This window comes from Talpa occidentalis, unplaced genomic scaffold (assembly GCF_014898055.3).
Source record: "Talpa occidentalis isolate TD23 unplaced genomic scaffold, MPIMG_talOcc4v2.1 talOcc4.13, whole genome shotgun sequence".
NCBI lineage: Eukaryota > Metazoa > Chordata > Mammalia > Eulipotyphla > Talpidae > Talpa > Talpa occidentalis.
Window position 1 is genome coordinate 11,703,626 of NW_023601322.1, and position 13,232 is coordinate 11,716,857.

Genomic DNA, 13,232 nt, shown 5'->3' on the forward strand with positions numbered 1-13,232 from the left:
GTTCCAGACATCCCAGTGCAACCCCAAGCTGACTGCTAAGCTAACTGAACAGAGACCTCAGTGACCACAAACAATAAAAAATACAGAATTTAAAGAATTTGTTCAGAAAAGTAACTAAACAGGCAATAACCCTTGGCAAGGGGGCAGAACCCAATTTCCAGAGTTGCCACGTTATATTGTTTAAACATCCAAGAAAGAAAATGTGGCCCATATGTGGGGGTAGGGGAGGGCGGTGGAACAGTCATAGAAACTGCCCCCAGTCCTGCTACAAAAGGACTTTAAGAGAGCTATCCTAGGTATGTCCAAAGAACGGGGACTATCCTGGGAGTGCTCTGGGTAAGATCGGATAAGACAGTTCTGTGCCTGGGATTCTCCAGGGAACCAGCAGACAGGGCCAATCATGACAATTCACAGGGAATGGGGCTGCTCCAGCCTGTACTGCTGCCTCTGGTGGTTGCCAGACAGGCAGCTGGTTTTATCCTGATTGTGGACTCTTGGTTTCCCAGTCGACCATGTTGCTGAGAGCAGGGGGTGAGGCTAGGGCAGGTCAAAACACCAGAAAATGTGCTGTTCTTCTCGACAATCAGCCACTATCTTGAATGAATGCACATTCAGTTGCCTTTGCTTCACTTTCAAATTTCTGAAAAATTTGATTCAGACTAATTTTTGCCAGTGTTCTTCTTGCTTTTATGGAAGAATTCCCAGCACTCTTACTCTGCCATTTTTACTGATGTGCTCCACCTTCTAATTCTGTGCAAGTTCATACAGAGTTGACTTCCATTGTCATGCATTTATATTCATATATGCTATTTCCATAACTAGAAATTTGGAAAACGTGTGTTTTTTATCTTAAGTTTAATAGTTTCCCAATATTTCAAAGTTGTTCTGATAAGATCTATAGGAATATTAACTTATGTGATTTTTTAAAATATTGTATAATGAAATGTATTCATATTGGGAAGACCTAATTCTTCCAAATGGCTGAACTCACGAACCAAGATCTTCCAAAGGATCAAAATACACGGGGCCATTGTGGAGGGAGGGGCTGGATCTGGGGGTTGTGTGGGAGGAAGATGCTTGTAAAATGCAATATAGACCAATGGATTTGATGTGACAAGTATAAAAAGTTCATTGATATGGGTTCATATTCCACATTGCAACTAATCATTGTAGAATATCAGAGAGGATTATCCACAATCATAGGAAAAGACTATTAAAATCTACCTTCCTTTTCCAACTATTTCACTATATGAGGCCAAGTTTCCTTCAGCTACTTCAACCCAAATGACATGTTGAATGCATGTCATCTAATAAACCTCCAGATATACAGAAAAATGTAAAACAATCCCAGCCTTATGAAATTTTACTTTGTCTTGCAAAACTATAGATATTTTTCATGAAAATAGTTGTGAATGTGTAGTGAGTTTATTTTTGTTCTTTGAAAATGAATAAATAACTGAAATTTTTCTCAGTTTTGATTTTTATATGGTAAAAAAGTGGCAGCTCTGACTCCATAAACAATCAATCACTGGACTCCTCAGTTATTCTTGAGAATCTGAAGTAGTTCTGGGGCCAAAATGATTTGAGCGGCTCTGCTTTAGATCAATCAAGGGGGTCAAATCGTAGAAGGAGCCCCATTCACTGAAGGTAGTGTGTACCTCATTGCCTGGAAGTGATTCATCTGCAAAGCACCTGGAGTATTCAACAAGACTTTCACAGCAAGGTGGAAGAATGTGCTGCTTCCTTCAGCCAAAGGGAAGACATGCAAGGAGAGAACTCTATTAATTGTTCAGGGATGGCTTTGCATTCCTGTCAAATCACCGTGGGGCTTGCAGGTCATTCTGCCAGCATCGCACAGATGCTAAAGCCCAACTCTCCTCTAGACATTCTAGCCTCTAGCACTTAGGTAAGTGTCTGCTTTGAATTTCCCTTACCCTTCGGTGTGTACCTTTCAACTGAGCACAAAACTGGCCAACCAGGTTCTCAGAAAAATTTGTTTTATCTCCCCCAGTCAATTTTTAGTGTTTTGGGGTGGACATGATGTCCATGATTGCCTTAACGCTTCCTCTGCATTTAACACAATACGCACACCCAGACACAAACACGCTATGCAGGTCATCATTGGCTGACCAGTCGAGGTGAAGACTTAAGACAGAAACACTCTACAAATATGATATGCCATTTTCTCTCTCTGAATGTTGATTTTCTAACAGGACACAGGGTCAGAAGCTCTGAGTTCTTATCCTACCCTGACACTTACTATCTTTATCCCTTTGGGAAAACTATTCAATCCTTGGGACCCTCAGTTTTGTACACAGGGAGCAACTGGCACACTACTTAGCAGAGGAGGCATTTAACCAACGCTGGGCTCCTTGCAGATCCCCGCCCCCTTCTTTAGAACCCTTAGAGATAACAACACAGTTCACGTCAACTATAGACCATAGCTCTGTCACAGGCATTCATTAACCAGTAAGAAGAGAATTTGACTTAATCCAGCTCCTTTTCTTCACCAGTGTACTCAGTCATCTCAGCTCCAACTCATGTTTGGATTCATCACTGAGTCAGAATATTTTCCCATTGGATTATCTACTCATTCAGAAGTTTAATCTATTTAACCCAATTCTTTTCTCCATTTTTCTAAAATTCTTTATGTTTTCCTTCCTTGATCCTTGAGAACCACCTCTGTTCCCTTCTTGATTTCTTACCTGGTCTTTCGTGCCCTGCAGCCTTTTTTCTTTCTCTTCCTTTCTCTTCTTCGCATGTCAGGCTGCACTAGTCATGGTACCTTCTGGGTAGGTGGTTCCTGTGGTAGAGGGCTTGTGGCTGGATAGAACAAGAAATCAGAATTACCTGGGATTTTTAAAAAAAGATTTATTTATTTATGCATACAAGAACTGGGGTACAGGCCAGAGGTGTGGGGGCGGTGAGCAGATTCACCAGAGACAGAGTGGGGAGCAGAACAGGTAGATCGACTGAAATACACTGCTGAGGAGAGAAGCAGGTGAGTCAGGAGAGGTCTGCTGCACCAGGTGGGTAGCTCCCTGGCTGGCCAGGGATCGAACTTACCCTGCAGAGGCTGCAGATTGCTTCACAGCACTGTGCTTAACCCCTTGCGCCACCAGGGAAGCCCCTGCCTGGGATTTTTCAACAGCCCATGATGCTGCTTTATGCTCCTTGTCAGCTCTTACCTGAGATCAGTCTCCAAGAATTCATCAAAAGGAGGCATGAAGGGCAGGACATGAGCACCATGAAACTCAACCTAAAACTCCCCCATCATTCCTCCTGTGGCTTTAACCGAGGAGTCCTAAGCCCCATCGATGATAAGGGGGACGAGAAGGTCTCCAAGGGTGGGTAAAAAGCAATTGGTATCAGAATATGTTTGGGATCTTCTATTTATTTAATATTTTATTTTATATATTTCTTACATCATTTTTTCATTTTTGCACAATGTATGCATTTTCATCTTGGTTATATTCCCCATACAATTGCACCCCCCTTTATTTTGACCCCCCATAGTGTATCTCTGGTTTATAGTTGCTTGTTGATTTTGATTTTTTCTTTATTATAGTTATTATTTTTCCCGGTCCCTTATTTAGGTTTTCTAGATTCCTGCTATGAGTGAGACCATCCGGTATTTTTCTTTTTCTTTCTGGCTTATTTCGCTGAGCTTGTTCCCTTCCAGCTCCATCCATGTTGCTGAAAATTGCATGAGTTTATCTTTTTTGATGGCTGAGTAATATTCCATTGTGTATATATAATACATCTTCTTGATCCAGTCATCTATTTTTGGGCATTTGGGTTGTTTCCAAAGCTTAGCTATTGTAAACAGTGCTGCTATAAACATAGGGGTGCAGGTGCCCTTTGGAATTAATGTTTCTGTGTCATTTGGGTAAATACCTAGGAGTGGAATTGCTGGATACTATGGAAGCTCTATCTTTAGTAGGTTGAGGAATCTCCACACAGCTCTCCATAGTGTTTGGACCAGTTTGTGTTTAAGATCTTTTAAAGCAGATCCCCAGGCCTATTACCCATGGGTTCTGACTCAAGAGAGGATGAGGAGGACAGTGTTCCATGGCTGTATCTGACACAGGCACATTTTATACAGATAAATCAATGAAGACCTAAGCATTGCCAGACCTACCATACTTGCCTTCTAAAAATGGTTGTTGACTTCTGAGCTGTGTAATTCAGAAAGTGAGATCTGCCAGGTTACACTGCAATGAGGCCCAATGCACTCAACCTGAGTGCACATTATAAATCACATGTAACATGTTTTTTACTGGGACTACAGAGCCTGAAGTTATGTCCTGATGAAATTTCAGCAAAGTACATCTGGCTTCAGGCTGCAGTCAACAAAGGGAGGGGCCCCAGGAGCTCTGTCCCTTCTGGAACAAGGAGAGCAGGCATGGTGTGATCCAGGATATAGTTCCTTCCCTCCTGGGTCAAAGCCAAACACCTGGCTTGGTCTATGTTCATCACAATGGCATGTGAACATAGGTTTCCAGCCAGAGGTGCTCACGGGCTGACATTTAGACCTTACAGTCTTGTTAACTTGAAGAGGAAATCACACATACATATAATCCTAGCATATTATCTTTATAGCCTCCTGGCAAGACCCAGGCCCTCTTAGCATGGTCCGAAGAATTATCGCTTATCCTGTTCCACTACAGGAGGTGGAATACTTTAGTTATTTGCATCAGATGTCTCATTCTAGAAAATAGTGCTTTTTTCAAATTCTTGTAACATAAAAATGACTTAAAAAGAGAGAAGAAGAAATGAGGACACAAGAGATTTCCCCAATCATCTAAGTAATTCTTAGCATTTACAATTTGGTGTAAGACTGTGGAAAGGTTTAAGGAAATGCTGATCCCCACCTCTCAGCACGAGAGGCCAGAGCCTAGAGCCCACATCCCTTCCCAGGAAGACCACAGAGCTCCCTGCTGGCACAGGGAAAGCTGTAGTCATTTTCTTTGTGTGCCATAATGCGAGAAAGGTTGGCATTCCTGTTCATGCTTGGGGAACTTACCTGTATATTCTCTTCATCCTAGCTGCACCCCAAAAGACACTGCTGTTTATCAAGTCTCTGCTAAAAATTGTTTTGGAATGATTTGCTGTTCTGCATCCATTGAAGTTGAGAGCTTGTCTCAGAAGCCACAGCGCTGTCCCGCCCTGGAAGAGGATGAGGACACAGGTCGTCTCCATGAAACAGAGACATGTGAGCAGGAGAACACAAATCAAATGGACGAGAAAGAACAGCCCTATAAGGAAGAAGAAAGTGCCTCCTCAGAGACTCCCACGTCAGCTGGCTCCCCCTCCTCCAGATGCGAAGGTCTGTGCTCACGCCAGTTGTTGGCCAACAGCGACATCACCGCACCCAGTGCTGAAAATCCCTTGGATGGCGAAGGAAGGAGGCGCAAGGCAGAGACGGACAATCCGAATAACACAGAGGAAATTGCAGCTGGGCTGCTTTTCCCTAATTCAAGTAATATTCCCCTTGAGCAAGACACCTGTTGTCACAGGGACGCGCTTTCCAAGGGGTCAAGGTCAAAAGAGGGAGCCTCGAGCGACTCCAGCCCTGCGGATGCCGTCTTAAATGCTAGTCATCAAAACCCCAAAGCACAGAAATACATCAGCCTCAGCCTGCCGCAGTGGGAGGCGGCCGTGTCCCCTGGCCCAGGTGACAGGGAGACGAGCCACAGGCACGGGGGCCCACAGGTCTCCAGCGAAGACTCTGACAGTGACTATGAACTTTGCCCAGAGATCACCCTCACCTACACCGAGGAGTTTTCAGATGATGACCTGGAGTATCTGGAATGTTCCGATGTTATGACGGATTACTCTAATGCACTCTGGCAGAGGGACCTGCAGGGGACTCTGTGTGTTTTTTTATTAGAAAGCGATGACGAGGACATGGACTGCAGCGAGTGTTGCCTGGGTGGGTGTGAGCACTCGCCCGGTGAAATGGGGTGTGGGCCTCAGGTGTCGGGTGACACTGGACTGATGGAGGCCACCACTGGCTTCTGTGGTCATCACTCACAACCCCCAGGAGTGGGGGTGAGGAGCGCTGGAGCCTCCACCCACAGTCCCTCATCTCCGCAAACAGAGATGACTCTGACTTTGGGACCTCACCAGGATGGAACGTCTACTGTGACCGCCCCGGGGAGATATAAACTTCCCACTGCGCCTGAGGCTGTGGAAAATGATTATCCAGGAATTCTAGGAGAAACCAGAGACAGCCACCCAGCTGGAGAGGAATTCGCCTGTGACAATCTGTTGAACGTGGAGAAAGCCGAGCCTGGGAGAGAGATGAAGCGCTCGTGTGGAGAGCGAGAGCAGGCGGGGGTGACCGCAGCCCGGAAAAGAATCGGGGAAAAGGACTTAGCGAGCAGGAGGGGCTCTGAGAAAACTGCCAGGGTGAGGCGACCAGGAATGAAGGGAAAACCCAAGAAACTGAAAGAAAGTGCAACAGAAGGCACCCCTAATCTCCTCTACCCCAAAGAACCTGTTAAGCACGCACAAGCCCAGAGTGATCAGAGAGAGAGTCCTCTCGCCAGCACAGAAGCCACCCATCTGAATTCCCAGGTCCCCGCAGGAGAATGTGCTATTTCAGCCCAAGCAGAGCAAGAAGCAACACACCTGCAGACTCCATCAGACTCTCTCCCCCAAGATGGGGACTCCTGCTTCGAGGGAGAAGGGGTACAGGTTAACAACCTGTTCGAAACAAGCCAGGTTCCAGACCAGCGGCCTCATCCCCAGGTAAGACTCTTCTTTAAAAAAAAAAAAAATCTACCCAGTGAAAGGGTTGCGTGTGTATGTGAGTGTGTGTGTGTGTGTGCGCATTTCCTGTGGCTTCACATTTACGATTGCTGTACTACAATGTAAATCAAAATAAGGCTCCCAACGCACCAGGGTACTTGTGAATAACAGCTGCTGCTGTTAGGAAGGAAATCTGGTTTTGAAAAAAAGCCCAGATAAACCCTAAGCCATCCTAATTATAGCAAAAGACAGATAGAAGTAAGAGGCACTAATGGGATTCTGGACAGCTGGAAAAAGAAATCTGATATTTTGTCTACTGCTTGTGTTTTAACTAGGCAGTGCCACTATTCAGAAAGTTTTTCAAGCAAAGGTTTTGGGCGCAATCTTTAAAAGGAACAAAACCAAAGATTCTATTTTTTTAGTCATTTTTCAGAGGCACTTTGAAAATGGGAAGTGCTGGCTTTAATCAGAATTCATTGTCCTCATGTGTCAAAGATGTGTAGAATTCACTTCGAGATGCCAGAGAAAGTAGACCAAGTGTTTGTTGTGCCTGTGGCATGTTTTTGATTGGAAGTTTGCCTAATTTTGTTTTTCTTAGATAACAAAGTATAAAAGAGGTTAAGAAAATACTACCATCTGTTTTACCCTATTATTAATTTTGGGGTATTTTGAAAGAGATGGAATTAAATTAATAGGAGTAATTAATGTACAAACAATGCTGTGCTTGATATATGAATTTATTATATTTTAATTACAATATTAATTTTTAATTTTTAATTGGACTTTGAACTGTTACTATACTCTGGTTAAGATTTGATTTTTGAAAAATAAATACCTACGAAAATTTCCTTATCAATTATTTTTATCCTATCATATATTCTCTCTTCCTCCAACTTTGTACTGGGAACCTGGCAATGTTTTTATAGGAGGATAAATGTACTCCAAAGAAAAGAAAATATTCCCAAATGCATTCAAAGTTAATGAACTCTCTCTGTGAAAAAGTAAGAATCAAATGCATTGATTTCTAAAGACCCAGTCATAAAAGTCAATCCAAAACTAGATTGGAGGTAGTTTTCCTGAGCAAATTGTCCACTTCCACTGTCTCAATTAGCCATGGAGAAACCACCTTTGTATTTTGCTTTTTGCAGGAGAGCCAGCTCGATCCCATTTGGTTGTTTAACGCAGAGCACTGATCACGCTCCTCTGATCAAAGGCTTACATTGACCGAGGTGGTTTAGCCAAATGTTAATACAAAATTAAGTCACTGTGTTAAATTTTCATGTCCACAACAGCATTTCCTTTTCTATCCGTGACACACTCTCGCTGACCCAGCTAAGTTCCTTTTCACAGTGGTTTATCCATTTGAGCATGTTTCATTAGGCAAATTACTTTAATTATTAAAAGTCAGAGGTGGGTAAAGGAGCAAGTGGCAGGCAGGGGCTACCGCAGCATCCATTTAGACCGACCACGGGGGAGATAATTTCCAAATACCTCCTGTCAAAAAATGAGAGGAACAAAAAGAAGGACCCTCCCAACCTCCACCCTGCTTCATCTCCTCAGGTCGGGCCCTAAACTGAATCCTGGGATGGGGTTACTGGCAATGCAGCTGGACACAGTGGGCACGGCTGGGACCACAGGTGGTCCTGGGACCTCCTCGTCTCTACTGAAGTTCTCACGGGACTCCCGTGCTTGCACATCCACACACACACTCGTGGTGCACACTCACCTCACCAGCTCTCAGCTCCAGCTCCGACCTGTGGCTCGTGGCATGACGGAGGCAATTGCCTCAGAACCATGAGGACGACTGGTTAGAAGGCTCACATCCTGCACATAGTAGGGCCATTGCTCACTTTGCTGTGCTCAGCAGCAGAGTCGACCTCTGACAACCAGAAACTTGGCTGGAAGCTGTACATTCAAGTTCTGTGCAGCCTGAAGTCAGAAATAGGATCTCTGGGTCTGTGCCATTTATTTTCCCTTGACCAAAGCAGGAAAATTTTCCCTCCAGGACTGGCATACCCGAGAGTGCAGATTCTCTGACCCATGCAAGAAGTCACTGTGACAGTAGGAGATGTCTCTGCTCCTCTCTCTCTCTCTCTCTCTCTCTCTCACACACACACACACACACACACACACGCACATTGTGGCCAGGTCTGCAGCAAATGACTAAATATCTCTGAGAATGAGATGCAAGAGCACTGGGGCTGCAGAGGCTACTTCAAACTTTTCATAACACTGCTCAAAAAAAAAATTGCTGCATCTCCTCATAGCTAAGTCAAAAGACATTTAAAATATTTATTCTGGGCTATCTGAGGCTTGTGGGAACGTATGGGTGAAAATGGGTGAAAATCCTGGACTGGGGGATCACAGTAAGACGTTTGTCCACTCTTGACTCTTTTGCCTGATGCACTTACCTTTAGGTGTCGTTGTAGAAACAGTGAGCCGCAACTTATCTTTTGGAATTTTATCTTCATCTGTACGCTGCTTCTAGCACTCTGAGAATATGGCTTGTCTCCTATGATCACAACTAGGCTCTCCTGTAACTACCTCCTGCCTAAACTGACGTCTCCAGGTGGGACGACTTTCTGTCTCCCTCCCCTGCTTTGACCGCGCAGGCCATCTTGTTCCAATTTGTCTTGAAATAGTACTGACCCAGGCTAGGATTGGAAAGCCCCCAGTTTCTCTTCATTTATGGAAGATTCCAAAGTTAATCCCAGTTTGGGAGTGGACAAGAGAGGGTACCCCAGGCTAACTTGAATCGTCTTCAGGGGTCACGCTGCCAAGCCTTCACCTTGGGTTTGCTCTCGCTCTCCTCATGCAACTGGGAGGCTGGCCTGAAAGCTCCCCATCTAAAGTTTCCCTCCAGCCACACTGGGGAAGATCATCCCCGCTTTTAAAGCAGAAGTGCTGGTCTGTCCTTCTGCGTAGTTGCTCAGTGTCACCCCAGGGAGCTACATTTCTCTCTGGGGAATCTCCTGGATCTTGAGTGTACAGTATGGAAATGTAGCACTGGGTTCCGAAAGTCAAGACTCTTCCTGCCTAGGAATCAGCACTAAGCACTAAGGTGAGCTCCTTGACGGCAGGGATTCCCTCCCTGAAAGCTTACCAATGGTGCTCGATTAAACTCCAAAGTATAACGCACACTAGGGTGTGGCTATCATCCCTGGGCTTCACCACTTGTGGCCTTCACTGTCATAAACACAGCCTTTGGTTCTCTTCACATAGAAGACAACAACACTACTGACTGTCCATGAGCAAATGCCCCCTCCCCCTTTGGCTCTGGAATGGACCAACCCCATGCACCTGGGGTCACGAATACCGGTAATTCACATACAACCTTGCTCCTGCTGGTGATTGTTGGCTCTCCAAGTTGCTAACTCCATCAGGAAGGTCTAATCACCACCCCACCCCCCGGCATTCAAGACCTACCTCACTGTTGCCTTCATCTACCTCCTGGATGCAGGGGAGGCAAACCCAGACACCATCCTTATCTCTCACCTATAGTGCTGCCCTCTGTAGCTTGTTTGCAGCTCCGCTGGTTTACCTTCTTGGGCCCAGATCCCACTGAGTCCTTCAAGCTGCACTCACTCCCCTCCCAGGAGTGCTTTTTCTCACCCCTACCTGGGATTTCTCCTGCCGGAGGAACACAGGGTTCTTGTCCACATTTGTTGTGTGGTGTTGCATGCTCCTGACCTGAGTCTGGGTCCTGCCCTATTGCTTTCTGACTCTGTGGCCCTGGGAAAAACTGCTTAAGCCCCAGATTCCTTATCTAAATCAGAAACAACAATCAGCATCAGCATCACAGACAGTTGTGAAGGTTCAAGTGTTGCAGGTTGGATATCCATGAAGTAACTATGATGCAGTTAATTGTATAAGTACTAGTTTTATCATCTTAAGAGTGTTTGTCATTTACCTTCTCTATACATATGTCCTTTCCAAGTTTACTTATAATAATTATTAAGCCATTGCTTAGAAAAATAGAAAACTGCCTGCACATTGATTAATAAGCAAGTTATTAAAACAATTCTAATATACCCATCAACAATCAGATTTTCTAACAGGCATTTAATAATTTGGGAAAGTGGCCATAAGTTGATATTAAACAAAATGGTAGATGGGAAAATTGGTAGCTAAGGCACAGTCCCAATTGTGCATATGAGAGGATATTTTCTTCTGGGCATTGGAAGATGCTGACGGTTGACCAAACCTCTGTCTTTCTTAAAAATTAAATTTATTTTCTTACATCATTGTTCATTTTTGTTAAGCCACTGTCTTTAAGAAGATTATGAATCAGGTATTTTTGCAACTGTGTACATTATCATCTATCCTTCCTTCTCTTTGAAAATGGAATGCTCTTTTTTCCCCTTTGCACAAAGCAATGTTTGCCCAATTAAACAATAAAAATGAGATTACTAGAAGAAAAATGCCTATGTCCTCTCTCCTCATGTTCAAGGCTCACTGAAGGTTGGCTACAAGTGGCTTTATACCTTTTATTTTTTTAAAGAATTATTTATTTGCTGGGGAAACTGGGTCGCTACATGCAAAAGAATGAAGCTTGACCACTACCTCACACCATGCACAAAAACCAACTCAAAATGGATTAAAGAACTAGACATAAGACCTGAAACCATAAAATACGTAGAAGAAAATATAGGCGAAACACTACGGGATTTGCACATCAAAGACATCTTTACAGACACATCACCCAAAGCAGTGATAGTGAAGGCAAAGATAAACAGCTGGGACTACATCAAATTAAAGAGCTTCTGCACAGCAAAAGAGACAGTAACCAAAACAAAGAGAAACCCCACTGACTGGGAGAACATTTTTGCACACAACACTAATGATAAAGGACTGATCACAAAAATCTACAAAGAGCTGATGAGACTCAACAAAAACAAAGAAAATATTCCAGTCAAAAAATGGGCAGAAGAGCTAAAAAGAAACTTCTCAGAAGAGGAAATGCAAATGGCCAACAGGCATATGAAAAAATGTTCAACATCACTTGTAATCAGGGAAATGCAAATCAAAACTACCATGAGATACCATCTCACACCAGTGAGAATGACACATATTAAAAAAACTAGCAACAACAAATGTTGGCAAGGTTGTGGAGAAAAAGGAACTCTCCTGCACTGCTGGTGGGAGTGCAAACTGGTCCAACCACTATGGAGAGCTGTGTGGAGATTTCTTGAACTACTAAACATAGAGCTTCCATATGATCCAGCAATTCCACTCCTAGGTATTTACCCAAAGGACACAGAAACATCAATTCCAAAGAGCACCTGCACCCCTATGTTTATAGCAGCACTATTTACAATAGCTAAGCTTTGGAAACAGCCCAAATGCCCAAAAATAGATGACTGGATCAAGAAGATGTGGTCCATATACACCATGGAATATTACTCAGCATTCAAAAAAGATAAACACATGCAATTTGCAGCAACATGGATGGCGCTGGAAGGGATCATGCTCAGCGAAACAAGTCAGAAAGAAAAAGAAAAATACTGGATGGTCTCACTCATAGCAGGAATTTAGAAAACCTAAATAAAAGACCAGGAAAAAGACTAATCAATACAAAGTAAAAATCAATATCAACAAGCAACTATAAATCAGAGACACACTATGGGGGGGGGCGGGGAAAGGAAGGACTAGAGTCAAAGTAAGGGGGGAGGTACAATTGTATGGGGAATATAACCAAAATGAAAATGCATACATTGTGCAAAGATGAAAAAAGATGTAATAATTATGTAAAATAAAATATTTAAATAAAAAAAGGGCAAAAAAGAAGATTTATTTATACAAGAACTGGGGTACAGGCCAGATGTGCAGGAAGGTGAGAGGATTCACCAGAGACAGAGACAGAGTGGGGAACAGAACAGGCAGACTGACGAAATACACTGCTGAGGGGAGCAGCGGGCAAGACAGGAGAGGTCTGCTCGCCATGTGGGTTGCTCCGAGGCCGGCGGGGATCTAACGGGCACTGCAGAGGCTGCAGACACTTTCACAGTGCTGTGCTCAGCTGCTTGCGCCATCAGGGGAGGCCTGGCTTTATACCTTTTTAATGGAAAATTGCGTTGTGGGATTGTACTTGCTCATGCAGTTGTAAGAAATGAAATAGAGAGAGCTCTGGCCCAGGTTCCCCCAGGGAAACATTTTGCAAAACTCTGGTATAACATTACAAGTAAGCTGTTGACAGCGTAGTATATACTGACCTTATTCACATGACCCCAGTTTTACTTGTACTTGGGTGCGTGAGTGTGTCTGTATGCATTTGTGTTAAGATCTATGGAATTTTATCAACTATGTGGGTTGTGTGATAAATGTGCTATGAAACTTCTTGTTAATCTAGGTCAACCTCATAGCTAGGCAGGCAGTTTCAAAACTGGATAGACTGCAGATTCAAAATGTGCATGGCCATGCAGTGACAAGAGGCATGGCACATAGTAGGTCTCCAGAAAATATGTTTTTAAGCAGAG

The 13,232-nt window shown here is 43.8% G+C and overlaps 1 protein-coding gene across 1 annotated transcript in view; it reads left to right on the forward strand.

Annotated features, from left to right (window-relative positions):
- The window catches only part of ALPK2 (alpha kinase 2), a 73,398-nt gene that overhangs the window by 14,264 nt on the left and 45,902 nt on the right, over positions 1 to 13,232 (forward strand). The window contains exon 3 of the mRNA XM_037509676.2: positions 5,049 to 6,756. Within this exon, the coding sequence (XP_037365573.1) occupies positions 5,049 to 6,756 (1,708 nt within the window). The remainder of the gene's footprint in view (positions 1 to 5,048; positions 6,757 to 13,232) is intronic.